A 16208-nucleotide genomic window follows, 5' to 3' on the forward strand; every position below is an offset into this window, starting at 1 on the left:
CTATTTACAGAGCTGTTATGAAGAGTGATGATATAGTAAATATACGTCTTTTAATCAAACATTTAAAAAGTAAAAAGAACCTTGTTCTTAGAAAGTTACCTTTATCACAATTGACTCCATAGAATCCAGGTGGACAGATGCAGAAACCGGGAGTAACACAAAGCCCGCCGTTCATGCATCGTGGTGTACAAAGGGCTAATGGGGAGAGAGAATTCTGATTAAGACCAAATAGGGTTTTGCGAGCAGGACCATTTTGGAAATGTCAGTAATACAACAGGTCTGTATTTTCACGCTTTGTAGTTGACATTAAAGTAGTCACTCTTTAGAGATACAAGTTTGCTATATTAAAAATTATTTTATGCAGTAAATAAGGCTATTTTTCAACCAATTTCATAGAAGAGAATTAAAATTTGCCCAGAATCATTATGTTAACTAAGATGTGGTCTTCTTAAGACTGTAAATATTTTTTCTTGCCTTATTTCCTCAATCTTCCAATTTCAAAATCAGTGCAGATGAAGGTCAGGACAAGATGGCGGAGTAGGACCTTGACCTCACCTTCTCTCACGAGCACACCAAAATCACAACTAAGTGCTAAACAATCATCGATAGAAAGACTGGAACCTACCAAAAAAGATATTCTACATCCAGAGACATAAAGAAGAAACCACAACGAGACAGTAGTAAGAGCACACTCGTGATATAATCAAATCCCATAGCCCTCAGGTGCGTGACCCATAAACAAGAATAGTTATATTGCAGAAGTTCTCCCACAGGAGTGAGAGTTCTGAGTCCCACATCAGGCTCCCCAGCCTGGAGGTCTGACATTGGGAAGAGGAACCCCCAGAGCAGTTGGTTTTGAAGGCCAGCGGGGCTTGAATGCAGGAGCTCCACAGGACTGGGGGAAACAGACACTCCACTCTTGGAGGCTGCACACCAGGTCTTGTGTAACTGGGACCCAGGGCAAAAGTAATGACTTCATAGGAGCCTGGGCCAGACTCATCTAGTTTTGAAGGGTCTCCAGGGGTGGGGGGCAGCTGTGGCTCACTCCGGGGACAAGGACACTGGTGGCAGAGGTATCCGGAGAGAATTCATTGGTATGAGCTCTCCTGGAGGCCGACACTTTGCCACCAAGACCTGGCCCCACCCAATGGCCTGTAAGCTCCAGTGCTGGGACACCTCAGGCCAAACAACAAACAAGGTAGGAACACAGCCCCACCCATCAGCAGACAGGCTACCTAAAGACTTCCTGAGCCCACAGCCACCTCTAGACATACCCCTTAACATGGCCCTCCCCAACAGAGGGCCAAGACCCAGCTGCACTCACCAGTGAGCTTCCCACCAGAAAGCCTACACAAGCCTCTAGACCAGCCTCACCCACCAGGGGGCAGACACCAGAAGCAAGAATACTATGATCCAGCAGGCTGCAGAACTGAGTCCACAAACACAGGTCAGAATCTACCAGCTGGTCCCTGGCCCCTGGGCAATGAGAGGGGAGTGTACTTCTGGGACACACAGGACATCCCCTACAGAGGGCCATTTCTCCAAGGTCAAGAAACATAACTAACCTACCACATACATAAAAATTCAAATAGAAGTTTAGACAAAATGAGATGGCAGAAGAATATATTCCAGACAATAGAACAAGATATAACCCCAGAAGACCAACTAAGTGGAGATAGGCAATCTACCCAAGAAAGAGTTCAGAGTAATGATCGTAAAGATGATCCAAGAACTCAGGAAAACAATGGATGCACAGAGCAAGAAGTTACAAGAGTTTTTAACAAAGAGTTCAAAAATACAAAAAACAACCACACAGTTGAAGAATACAATAATTGAAATGAAAAAATACACTAGAAAGAATCAACAGCAGAATGAATGAGGCAGAAGAATGTACAAGTAAGCTGGAAGACAGAGTGGTGGAAATCAGTGCTATGGAAAAGAATAAAGAAAAAAAGAATGAAAAGAAATGAGGACAGTTTAAGAGACCTCTGGGACAATACCAAATGCACCAGTATTTGCATTATATGGGTCCCAGAAGGAGAAAAGAGAGAGAAAAGGCCTGAGAAAATATTTGAAGAGATAATAGCTGAAAAATTCCCCAACATGGGAAAGGAAGCAGTCACCCAACTCCAGAAAGTGCAGAGAGATCCATACAGGATTAAACCAAGGAGGAACACACCAAGACATCTACTAATCAAATTGACAAAAATTAAAGATAAAGATAAAATATTAAAAGCAACAAGGGAAAAGTGATAAATAACAAAGAAGGGAATCCCCATAAGGTTATCAACTGATTTTTCAGCAGAAATTCTGCAGGCCAGAAGAAAGTAGCATGGTATATTTAAAGTGATGAAAGGGAAAAACCTACAACCAAGAATACTCTACCTAGCAAGGCTCTCATTCAGATTTGATGGAGAAATGAAAAGCTTTACAGACAAGCAAAACCTAAAAGAATTCAGCAGCACCAAATTAGCTTTACAACAAATGCTAAAGGAACTTCTCTAGGTGGAAAAGAAAAGGCCACAACTAGAAATAAGAAAATTATGAAATGGGAAAGATAACAGTAAAGGCAAACATACAGTAAAGGTAGGAAATCATCTGCACACAAATACAATATCAAAACCAGCAATCGTGAGAACAGGAGAGTACAAATGCAGGATATTAGAAATGCATTTGAAATTAAGAGATCAGTAACTTAAAACAACTGTGTATATGTATAGACTGATATATCATGGTAAAACCTCATGGTAACTGCAAACCAAAAATCTATAATATATATACATACAAAAAAGAAAAAGGAATCCAAACACAACACTGAAGATAGTCATCAAATCACAAGAGAAGAGAACAAAAGAGGAAAGGAAGAAAAAAGACCTACAAAAACAAATCCAAAACAGTTAACAAAATGGCAATAGGAACATACATATTGATAATTACCTTAAGTGTAAATAGATTAAATGCTCCAACCAAAAGACACAGACTGGCTAAATGGATACAAAAACAAGACCTGTGTATATGCTGTCTATAAAAGACCCACTTCAGATCTAGAAACACATACAGACTGAAAGTGAGGAGATGGAAAAATGTATTGCATGCAAATGGAAATCAAAAGAAAGCTGGAGTAGCAATACTCATATTAGACAAAATAGACTTTAAAATAAAGACTGTTGCAAGAGATAAAGAAGGACACTATATAATAAGCAAGGGATCAATCCAAGAAGAAGATAATAACAATTGTAAATATATATGCACCCAACATAAGAGCACCTCAATAATAAGGCAAACGTTAACAGACATAAATGGAGAAATTGATAGTAACACAGTAATAGTGGGGGATTTTAACACCCCACTTACATCAATGGACAGATCATCCAGACAGAAAATCAATAAGGAAACACAGGTCTCAAATGACACATTAGACCAGAAGGACTTAATTGATATTTATAAAGCATTCCATCTGAAAGCCTCAGAATACACATTCTTTTCAAGTACACATGAACATTCTCCAGGATAGATCACATACTGGGCCACAAATCAAGCCTCAGTAAATATAAGAAAATTGAAATCATATCAAGCATCTTTTCTGACCACAATGCATGAGATTAGAAATCAACTAAAAGAAGAAAACTGCAAAAAACACATGCTATTAAATAACCAATAGATCCCTGAAAAAATCAAAGAGGAAATCAAAAAATACCTAGAGACAAATGAAAATGGAAACATGATGATCCAAATGCTATGGGATGCAGCAAAAGCAGCTCTAAGAGTGAAGTTTATAATGATACAAGCTTACCTCGGGAAACAAGAAAAATCTCAAATAAACAACCTAACATTACACCTAAAGCAACTAGAGAAAGAAGAACAAATAAAACCCAAAGTTAGTAGAAGGAAAGAAATCATAAAGATCAGAGCAGAAATAATGAAATAGAGACAAAGAAAACAATAAAAAAATCAATAAAACTAAAAGCTGGTTCTTTGAAAAGATGAATATAATTGATAAGCCTTTAGCCAGACTCATCAAGAAAAAAAGGGAGAGGGCCCAAATCAATAAAATTAGAAATGAAAAAGGAGAAGTTACAACTGACACCGCAAATACAAAGGACCATAAGAGACTAAGCAACTTTATGCCAATAAAATGGACAACCCAGAAGACATGGACAAATTCTTAGAAAGGTACAATCTCCCAAGATTGAACCAAGAAGAAACAGAAAATATGAACAGACCAATTACCAGTACTGAAATTGAATCTGTGATGCAAAAGCTCCAAACAAACAAAAGTCCAGGACCAGACGGCTTCACAGGTGAATTCTAACAAACATTTAGAGAAGAGTTAACACCTATCCTTCTGAAGCTATTCCAAAATATTACAGAGAAAGGATCACTCCAAAACTCATTCTATGTGCCCACCATCACCCTGATACCAAAACCAGACAAAGATACCACACACACACAAAAAATTAGAGGCCAATATCACTGATGAACATAGATGCTAAAATCCTCACAAAATACAAGCAAACTGAATCCAACGATACATTAAAAGGATCCTACCCAGTGATCAAGTGGGATTTATCCCAGTCATGCAAGGATTTTTCAATATCTGCAAATCAATCTGTGTGATACACCACATTAACAAATTGAAGAATAACAATCACATGATCATCTCAGTAGATGCAGAAAAAGCTTTTGATAAAATTCAACATCCATTTATTATAAAAACTCTCCAGAAAGTGGGCATAGAAGGAACATACCTCAACATAATACAAGCCATATATGACAAATGCACAACTAACATCATACTCAACAGTGCAAAGCTGAAAGCATTTCCTCTAAGATCAGGAAGAAGACAAGGATGTGTATTCTTGCCACTTTTATTCAACATAGTTTTGGAAGTCCTAACCACAGCAATCAGAGAAGAAAAAGAAATAAAAGGGATCCAAATTGGAAAAGAAGTAGTAAAACTGTCACTGTTTGCAGATGACATGATGCTATATATAGAAAATCCTCAAGACGCTACCAGAAAACTACTCAGCTCATCAATGAATTCAGTAAATTTACAGGATACAAAATTAATACACAGAAATCCGTTGCATTTCTATACACTAACAACAAAGGATCAGAAAGAGAAATTAAGGAAATTAAGGAAACAATCCTACTTACCATCACATCAAAAGGAATGAAATACCTAGTAATTAACCTACCTAAGGAGGCAGAAGACCTGTACTCTGAAAGCTATAAGATGCTGATGAAAGAAACTGAAGATGACCCAAACAGATGGAAAGATGTACTGTGTTCTTGGGTTGGAAGAATCAATATTGTTAAAATGACCATACTACCCAAGGCAATCTACAAATTCAATGTCATCCCTATCAAATCACGAATGGCATTTTTCACAGAACTAGAGCAAAAATTTTAAAATATGTATGGAAACACAAAAGATCCCGAATAGCCAAAGCAATCTTGAGAAAGAAAAATGGAGCTGGAGGAATCAGGTTCCCTGACTTCAGACTATACTACAAACCTACAGTAATCAAAACAGTACGGTACTGGCACAAAAACAGACACATAGATCAATGGAACAGGATGGAAAGCCCAGAAATAAATCCATGTACCTATGGTCAGTTCATCTCTGACAAGGGAGGAAATACTATACAATGGAGAAAAGACTGTCTCTTCAATAAGTGGTGCTGGGAAAATTGGACAGCTACATGTAAAAGAATGAAATTAGAACATTCTCTAACACCATACACCAAAAACGCTCAAAATGTTATAAAGACCTAAATGTAAGACCAGATACTATAATACTCGTAGAGGAAGACATAGGCAGAACACTCTTTGAGATAAATTGCAGCAATATCTTTTTATATCCATCCCCTAGAGTGATGGAAATTAAAAAATAAATGGGACCTAATTAAACTTAAAAGCTTTTGCACAGCAAAGGAACCCATAAACAAGAAGAAAAGACAACCCTCAGAATGGGAGAAAATATTTTCAAACAAAGCAACTGACAAAGGATTAATCTCCAAAATATACAAGCAGCTCAATAACAAAAAAACAAACAACCCAATCAAAAAATGGGCAGAAGACCTAAATAGACATTTCTCCAAAGAAGACATACAGATGGCCAAGAGGCACATGAAAAGCTACTCAACATCACTAATTATTAGAGAAATGCAAATCAGAACTACAATGAGGTACCACCTCACACTGGTCAGAATGGCCGTCATCAAAAATTCTACAAATAATAAATGCTGGAGAGGGTGTGGAGAAAAAGGAACCCTCCTACACTGTTGGTGGGAATGTAAATTGCACCCAATGTTCATTGCAGCACTATTTACAATAGCCAAGACATGGAAGTAACTTAAATGTGCATCGACAGATGAATGGATAAAGAAGATGTGAGACAGATACACACACACACACACACACACATACAATGGAATATTAGCCATAAAAAGAATAAAATAATGCCATTTGCAGCAACATGGATGGACCTAGGGATAATCATACTAAATGAAGTGAGCTAGACAGACAAATATCATATGATACCACTTATATTTGGAATCTAAAAAAAAAAGATCCAAATGAACTTATATACAAAACAGAAAAAGACCCATAGGCATAGAAAGCAAACTTATGGTTACCAAAGGAGAAAGGGAAGGTGGGGGAGGGATAAATTAGGAGGTTGGGATTAACAGATACACACACTACTAGATAACCAAGGACCTACTGTATAGCACAGAGAACTATACTCAATATTTTGTAATAACCTATATGGGAAAAGAATCTGAAAACTATATATATATATATAAATATATATATATAACTGAATGACTTTGTTGTACACCTGAAACTAACAATGCTGTAAACCAACTATATTTCAATTAAGAAAATAAAGAAAAAAATCAATGCAGACAAGAAAAAATCTATTTTTTGAAGATGAAAAATATTTTGCTTACTCTGGTCAAGTAAACTCAGTATATGTGAGCTTGTGGTTTAGACACATTTGTGGTTAATAAACATTTTCATGTTCACCTCTTTTTTCATATAGCTTTCTTAGTAGTAATTTCACCAAAATATATATATTTACTACACAAATGATTTTCATCCTTTTTTTTTTTTTTTTTGCCTAGAGCACCTTCATAACTCAGGTGTAGACTTACTTGTGAAACAAGCTACTTTTAATTGGAGTAGATACTTTCAAATCACTCATAATACTAGCTTTTTAAAACCAATTTTAGTGGAGGAAAAAAAACTCAAAACTTTCATAAGATTATGCTAAAGCATAGTATATATAATAGTGAATTGCGGAGGGGGGTGGAAGAGAGTGAAAGTGGCCACAAAGAATGTAGACATTGTGCCAGTTTTCTGCTCCTGTCACCACATATTGGATTTAACAGAAAACCACTCCTAGAAGAATACTTTCCAATAGCTTTGCTGTGGCTTTTCAAGACTGCACAAATCCTTATAATGTGACCAGAAAAATAATTTCAGGTGATGTGTTAAAAATACATGTGGGGCTCCTGTGTAACACCCATTTCATTAGGAAGCAAGCAGGGAAGCTGGCTGTCTCTCTTCTTACCTTTCTCACAGTGAGGTCCATAGAATCCGTCAGGACACTGGCAGACCCGTCTTTCATTACAAAAGCCTCCATTTCGGCACCCCCCTGGGCACTCAGCTTCACCAAAGAGAAACAAGGTTTATACAGACAGCTTTCAAATCATGTTGAGTGAATTACAGGGGCATGAAGAGGCTAAAGGTCGCTTTTTCCCCAGCACACCAATTATCATAATTTACTGAATACCAGTACTTCCACTTCATTCTCTCTACACTGCCTGTACTCCACTAAGTCTTCATGAAAGTAAGATACTGCCTCTCAATCCTACTTCCAACAGTAGGGAGCTCGTGGAAGAAGGCAAAGCGAGCTTATGTTCTGCCTTCCTCCCACCCATCAATCTACTGCATTTCCTTAAATTCACACTGAAACAGAATGATGGATATTGCCCTCAATATTCATTTTCAGAGGGGGGAATGACCTTTTGGTACATCTTTAGGGCACTGAAAGCCTCCAGAGCTTAAATTCTTTGTTGGAAGAGCTTGTATCAGGATGGGAAAGGAGACAGCATGGGAAAGCCTTCATGCTTAACTGGGAATCCGGGCTGTGATGGAGAGGTGCCTTTGCCTGGCAGAGGTCACTGGCGTGATCTTTGGAAGTCAAAAGCACCAAGCTTTCAGCAGGGCGTATGGTTTGTAGTAGTTGCTGGTGATGACTGGAACCCTTGCTATGAAGGTGGGGACTCCCAAAGATTGTGTTGGAGGAGGGAAAGAAGAGAGGTGGAAGACAGGGCGTTTTGAAGGGTACTGGAGTTCCTAAACTTGTGAGTGCAGTCAAAGCAGAGAAAGTCTGTCTTAGTACTATTAGCGGACCCTGCGTTTACCCCTCCTCCCACTGGTGTGGTTTTAATTATACAAAATAATTAGCTAGCTAGCTAGCTACAATTTTTGGCACAAATCACACCTGGGAGCCTTATGAGCCTTCTCTGGAATCACCATCACTGATTACCTTGTTGACATGTTTTAAAGAAGATGGCATTTTGAGGCGTCTGCAGGATGGTGTTGCCTTCAGAATTCATTACAATCACATTCACTTCAAACGCTGCCACTCCATCTTGTTTGCCGAGACATGGAAAACCAACTTGAACAACTAAAGAAAAAGAAGGTACGGAGATACAGTTTATCTAGTTGATCCCATTTCTACAGAAATCTTGGTAAGAGAGACAAAGAACAAAGCAAAAATGTTCACATTTTGTTATCAGACATGCTTGTATCTCCACTAGAGTACGGACTGTATTTTGATTATCTGGGCATTCTCCACAGAACGTGTACATCATGCTGAGTGGAGAATTAATGACCCTCATTGATTTGTACCCTACTAATATGAAACGGGGGATATTTTGTTCATAGTCTGAACTTGTACCCTCTTGAAAAAAAAGATGGTAAAATGTTCTCTAAGAAGTAAAGGTGCAAATAGGTAGCATAGATTAATTAGGAGAAGAAACTTTGTGAACACCTTCACCAGCCTCCATATAATTCAAAAAGAGCTAAAAGTCAGCACTGCAGAATCTATTAAATAAAGCCCTATAAGCAACACCCCACTGGTTTACTTTTACTATGTATGCTTGAAAGTGACAAAATATCTTCTTTGGAAATATTCTACAACTCAGACTAGACCCCGATCATTGGACTGAGTTAATAAATGTAATATTTTCTCAGGCTATTTGTTAATATTGAGAAGTGTCCATATCTTGGGGATCTAGAAGAGAGTTTTCTGTGATGAAGTAATCTCACAATAGACATATCTAATGGTTTAGGTTCCTAAAGAGGAGACACATCTTTTTAGTGAAACTGATGATCACTTGGGGTATGTAGGTGTAGACTAAGCAGAGAGTGGGAACTAATAGTGTTGCTGTACAGAGACGGCGAGGAGTTGTCCACAACTTCAGCTGTGAAATACTCACAAATCACTGGGTGGAAATTGGCTCAAGTCATTGGCTGAGAGGCCGATTTCACAAATTTCTGAAATCCACTGGATTATCCTAACATATCCACTGGAGAAGACTAATCTAGCTGATCCACTAGACTCCAGTTCTTCCTTATGAATAGAACAAATATTGCTAAGAGGTATACATATGAAATTCTGTTTCATTTTGTTTCTGTATGGCAGGTTATGGTTACTGCCAAGCTTGGGAAAATCGTACCATGCCAAGAAAAATCCTTTCCCTTCAGAGTTTTCATAAACCTTTCCCCTAGTTGTACAAGAAGAAGCTAGCTAGAAATTAGTGTGCTCTTTTCCATAATGCACTGCACACCAGTTGGTCATACAATCTTCTTAACGTGCTTGGCAACCAGAAACCACTCTCAAGGCTTTGGCATTGTCAGTGTTCATTACTGTGCTCTTCTCCAAATAACACGGGTTTCCAGTTCTCCTGAATCTTGAGATCTGAGCATTGTAAATAATTAAATGATGAAAAAAACCCAGATATTTTAACAGAAATAAAAAGAGAGAAAATAAGCAAACTTGTTTCTGAAGTCCCAAAGTATAATTGTCCCCACTGAAAACCCTGGTTTAATGAAATTGTATATATGAAAATGCAAACTTACAAAATACAAAAATCCATAGTAGGGATTTCCATTTCAAAAGGAAGTAAAGGACTGTACAAGGAAAACCGTGCTGGATCTGTTATTGCGGAATACTTGTGAAATATACATAGGATTCTTTCTTATGGCTGCATCCCGGATCTGGAAATTTTACTTGGGGACCAAGGGAATCTGAAAGGCTACATGGATACAGAAGATTTGCAAAAAGCAAGACTCCAATTCTTGTTGTAGAGCTTACAGACTTCCTCACTTACTGGCCTTTTCTTTCCTTGTTTGTAACAAATGTCTTCCCTTTTTTTCTGCCCTCTCCTCTATCGGTCTCTACTTTTCTATCTGCCTCTTCTTTTTTCTCCCAGTTTTCTTTTTTTTCCCCTGCTCTGCACCTGGATTGTATCTTCACCGAACAATTGGGCACTTTGAGAACTAACTGGAGGCAGTCTTGTAGGGAAGAGCTGTATGGAATTATCTGCTTTTATGGTGAACTTGGCATTTGTGAATTGGTATCCTGTTCACGATATTAATTGCTAGCAAAAACAAGAAAAAGAGCACAAGAGTAAAACGTGGATTTTTCTGAATACGCATTGTGATGACCAGCAGTTACCTTACCGACTGATATCCAGAGGAAAATAATTTGGAAGATTCTTCTGTCCGTGTGGATGACAGGCTCTTGGTGCTCCAGCCAGGCATGAGGGCTGTGCCTTTGAGGTGGGAGAGCCAAGTTCAGGACACTGGTCCACAAGAGACCTCCCAGCTCCACGTAATATCAAATGGCGAAAATCTCCCAGCTCCACGTAATATCAAATGGCGAAAATCTCCGCGAGATCTCCATCTCAACACCAAGACCCAGCTCCACTCAACGACCAGCAAGCTACAGTGCTGGATACCCTATGCCAAACAACTAGCAAGACAGGAACACAACCCCATCCATTAGCAGAGAGGCTGCATAAAATCATAATAAGGCCACAGACACCCCAAAACACACCACCAGACGTGGACCTGCCCACCAGAAAGACAGATCCAACCTCATCCACCAGAACACAGGCACTAGTCCCCTCCATCAGGAAGCCTACACAACCCACTGAACCAACCTTAGCCACTGGGGACAAACACCAAAAACAACGGGAACTATGAACCTGCAGCCGGCGAAAAGGAGACCCCAAACACAGTAAGTTAATCAAAATGAGAAGACAGAGAAACACACAGCAGATGAAAGAGCAAGGCAAAAACCCACCACACCTAACAAATGAAGAGGAAATAGGCAGTCTACCTCAAAAAGGATTCAGAATAATGATAGTAAAGATGAACCAAAATCTTGGAAATAGAATGGAGAAAATACAAGAAACATTTAACAAGGACTTAGAAGAACTAAAGAGCAAACAAACAGTGATAAACAGCACAATAAATGAAATAAAAATTCTCTAGGGGCTTCCCTGGTGGCACAGTGGCTGAGAGTCTGCCTGCTGATGCAAGGGACCCAGCTTCATGCCCCGGTCCGGGAAGATCCCACATGCCGCGGAGCGGCTGGGTCCATGAGCCATGGCGGTTGAGCCTGCGCTTCCAGAGCCTGTGCTCTGCAACGGGAGAGGCCACAACAATGAGAGGCCCAGGTACTGCAAAAAAAAAAAAAAAAAAAAAAATCTCTAGAAGGGATCAATAGCAGAATAACTGAGGCAGAAAAACAGATAAGTGACCGGGAAGATAAAATAGTGGAAATAACTACTGCAGAGCAGAATAAAGAAAAAAGAATGAAAAGAATTGAGGACAGTCTCAGAGACCTCTGGGACAACATTAAATGCACCAACATTCGAATAATAGGAGTCCCAGAAGAAGAAGAGAAAAAGAAAGGGACTGAGAAAATATTTGAAGACCTTATAGTTAAAAACTTCCCTAATATGGGAAAGGAAATAGTTAATCAAGTCCAGGAAGCACAGAGAGTCCCATACAGGATAAATCCAAGGAGAAACATGCCAAGACACATATTAATCAAACTATCAAAAATTAAATACAAAGAAAAAATATTAAAAGCAGCAAGGGAAAAACAACAAATAACACACAAGGGAAGCCCCATAAGTTTAACAGCTGATCTTTCAGCAGAAACTCTGCAAGCCAGAAGGGAGTGGCAGGACATATTTAAAGTGATGAAGGAGAAAAACCTACAACCAAGATTACCCTACCCAGCAGGGAACTCATTCAGATTTGACAGAGAAATTAAAAGCTTTACAGACAAGCAAAGCTAAGAGAATTCAGCACCACCAAACCAGCTTTACAACAAATGCTAAAGGAACTTCTTTAGGCAGGAAACACAAGAGAAGGAAAAGACCTACAATAACAAACCCAAAACAATTAAGAAAATGGTAATAGGAACATACATATTGATAATTACCTTAAATATAAATGGATTAAATCCTCCAACCAAAAGACACAGACTGGCTGAATGGATACAAAAACAAGACCCATATATGTGCTCTCTACAGTAGACCCACTTCAGACCTAGGGACACATACAGACTGAAAGTGAAGGGATGGAAAAAGATATTCCATGCAAATGGAAATCAAAAGAAAGCCGGAGTAGCAATTCTCGTATCAGACAAAATAGACTTTAAAACAAAGACTATTACAAGAAACAAAGAAGGACACTACATAATGATCAAGGGATCAATCCAAGAAGAAGATATAACAATTGTAAATATTTATGCACCCAACATAGGAGCACCTCGGTACATAAGGCAAATACTATCAGCCATAAAAGTGGAAATGGACAGTAACACAGTCATAGTAGGGGACTTTAACACCCCACTTTCACCAATGGACAGATCATCCAAAATGAAAATAAATAAGGAAACACAAGCTTTAAATGATACATTAAACAAGATGGACTTAATTGATATTTATAGGACATTCCATCCAAAAACAACAGAATACACATTCTTCTCAAGTGCTCATGGAACATTCTCCAGCATAGATCATATCTTGGTTCACAAATCAAGCCTTGGTAAATTTAAGAAAACTGAAATCATATCAAGTATCTTTTCCAACCACAACGCTATGAGACTAGATATCAATTACAGGAAAAAATCTGTAAAAAATACACACACATGAAGGCTAAACAATATACTACTTAATAACCAAGGGATCACTGAAGAAATCAAAGAGGAAATCAAAAAATACCTAGAAACAAATGACAATGAAAACACGATGACCCAAAACCTATGGGATGCAGCAAAAGCAGTTCTAAGAGGGAAGTTTATAGCAATACAATCCTACCTTAAGAAACAAGAAACATCTCAAATAAACAACCTAACCTTACACCTAAAGCAATTAGAGAAAGTAGAACAAAAAAACCCCAAAGTTAGCAGAAGGAAAGAAATCATAAAAATCAGATCAGAAAGGAATGAAGGAAACGATAGCAAAGATCAATAACACTAAAAGCTGGTTCTTTGAGAAGATAAACAAAATTGTTAAACCATTAGCCAGACTCATCAAGAAAAAAAGGGAGAAGACTCAATAGAATTAGAAATGAAAAAGGAGAAGTAACAACTGACACTGCAGAAATACAAAGGATCATGAGAGATTACTACAAGCAACTATATGCCAATAAAATAGACAACCTGGAAGAAATGGACAAATTCTTAGAAATGCACAACCTTCTGAGACTGAACCAGGAAGAACTAGAAAATATAAACAGACCAATCACAAGCACTGAAATTGAAACTGTGATTAAAAATCTTCCAACGAACAGAAGCCCAGGACCAGATGGCTTTACAGGCGAATTCCATCAAACATTTAGAGAAGAGGTAACACCTATCCTTCTCAAACTCTTCCAAAATAGAGCAGAGTTAGGAATACTCCCAAACTCATTCTATGAGGCCACCATCACCCTGATACCAAAACCAGACAAAGATGTCACAAAGACAGAAAACTACCGGCCAATATCACTGATGAATATAGATGCAAAAATCCTCAACAAAATCATAGCAAACAGAATCCAACAGCCCATTAAAAGGCTCATACACCATGATCAAATGGGGTTTAACCCAGGAACGCAAGGATTCTTCAATATACGCAAATCAATCAATGTGATACGCCATATTAACAAATTGAAGGAGAAAAACCATATGATCGTCTCTACAGATGCAGAGAAAGCTTTTGACAAAATTCAACACCCATTTATGATAAAAACCCTCCAGAAAGTAGGCATAGGGGGAACTTTCCTCAACATAATAAAGACCATATATGACAAAACCACACCCAACATCGTCCTCAATGGTGAAAAAGAGAAACCATTTCCACTGCGATCAGGAACAAGACAAGTTTGCCCACTCTCACCACTATTATTCAACATACTTTTGGAAGTTTTAGCCACAGCAATCAGAGAAGAAAAATAAATAAAAGGAATCCAAATCGGAAAAGAAGAAGTAAAGCTGTCACTGTTTGCAGATGACATGATACTATACATAGAGAATCCTAAAGATGCTACCAGAAAACTACTAGAGCTAATCAATGAATTTGGTAAAGTAGCAGGATACAAAATTAATGTGCAGAAATCTCTTGCATTCCTATACACTAATGATGAAAAATCTGAAAATGAAATTAAGAAAACACTCCCATTTACCATTGCAACCAAAAGAATGAAATATCTATGAATAAACCTACCTAAGGAGACAAAAGACCTGTATGCAGAAAATTATAAGACACTGATGAAAGAAATTAAAGATGATACAAATAGATGGAAAGATATACCGTGTTCTTGGATTGGAAGAATCAACATTGTGAAAATGACTCTACTACCCAAAGCAATCTACAGAGTCAATGCAATCCCTATCAAACTACCAATGGCATTTTTCACAGAACTAGAATAAAACATTGCACAATTTTTGTGGAAACACAAAAGACCCTGAATAGCCAAAGCAATCTTGAGAAAGAAAAATGGAGGTGGAGGAATCAGGTTCCCTGATTTTAGACTATACTACAAAGCTACAGTAATCAAGACAGTATGGTACTTGCACAAAAACAGAAATATAGGTCAATGGAACAGGATAGAATGCCCAGAGATAAACCCACGCACATATGGTCACCTTATCTTTGATAAAGGAGGCAAGAATATACAGTGAAGAAAAGGCAGCCTCTTCAATAAGTGGTGCTGGGAAAACTGGACAGCTACATGGAAAAGAATGAAATTATAATACTCCCTAACACCATAAACTAAAATAAACTCAAAATGGATTAAAGACCTAAATGTAAGGCCAGACACTATAAAACTCTGAGAAGAAAACATAGGCAGAACGTTATGACATAAATCACAGCAAGATCCTTTTTGACCCACCTCCTAGAGGAATGGAAATAAAAACAAAAATAAACAAATGGGACCTAATGAAACTTTAAAGCTTTGGCACAGCAAAGGAAACTATAAACAAGACGAAAAACAACCCTCAGAATGGGAGAAAATATTTGCAAACAAAGCAACTGACAAAGGATTAATCTCCAAAATTTACAAGCATCTCAATATTAAAAAAACAAAAAAACCAATCCAAAAATGGGCAGAAGACCTAAATAGACATTTCTCCAAAGAAGATATACAGGTTGCCAAGAAACACATGAAAGGACGCTCAACATCACTAATCATTAGAGAAATGCAAATCAAAACTATAATGAGGTATCACCTCACACCAGTCAGAATGGCCATACTCAAACAAAAATCTAGAAACAATAAATGCTGGAGAGGGTGTAGAGAAATGGGAATCCTCTTGCACTGTTGGTGGGAATGTAAATTGATACAACCACTATGGAGAACAGTATGGAGTTTCCTTAAAAAACTAAAAATAGAACTACCATATGACCCAGCAATCCCATTACTGGGCATATACCCTGAGAAAACCAAAATTCAAAAAGAGACATGTACGACAATGTTCATTGCAGCAGTATTTACAGTAGCCAGGATATGGAAGCAACCTAAGTGTCCGTTGACAGATGAATGGATAAAGAAGACGTGGCACATATATACAATGGAATATTACTCAGCCATAAAAAGAATCAAAACTGAGTTATTTGCAGTGA

General features: G+C 38.0%; 1 protein-coding gene across 1 annotated transcript in view; it reads right to left on the reverse strand.

Moving 5' to 3' along the window:
* WIF1 (WNT inhibitory factor 1) overlaps positions 1 to 16208 on the reverse strand; it is a gene marked incomplete at both ends in the record, with an annotated part of 85342 nt that overhangs the window by 13974 nt on the left and 55160 nt on the right. Inside the window, 3 exons of the mRNA XM_082850349.1 lie at positions 100 to 195; positions 7580 to 7675; positions 8561 to 8701. Coding sequence (XP_082706475.1) covers positions 100 to 195; positions 7580 to 7675; positions 8561 to 8701 — 333 coding nt within the window. The remainder of the gene's footprint in view (positions 1 to 99; positions 196 to 7579; positions 7676 to 8560; positions 8702 to 16208) is intronic.

The sequence above is a fragment of the Leucopleurus acutus genome (assembly GCF_964270905.1).
Source record: "Leucopleurus acutus genome assembly, chromosome: 11".
NCBI lineage: Eukaryota > Metazoa > Chordata > Mammalia > Artiodactyla > Delphinidae > Leucopleurus > Leucopleurus acutus.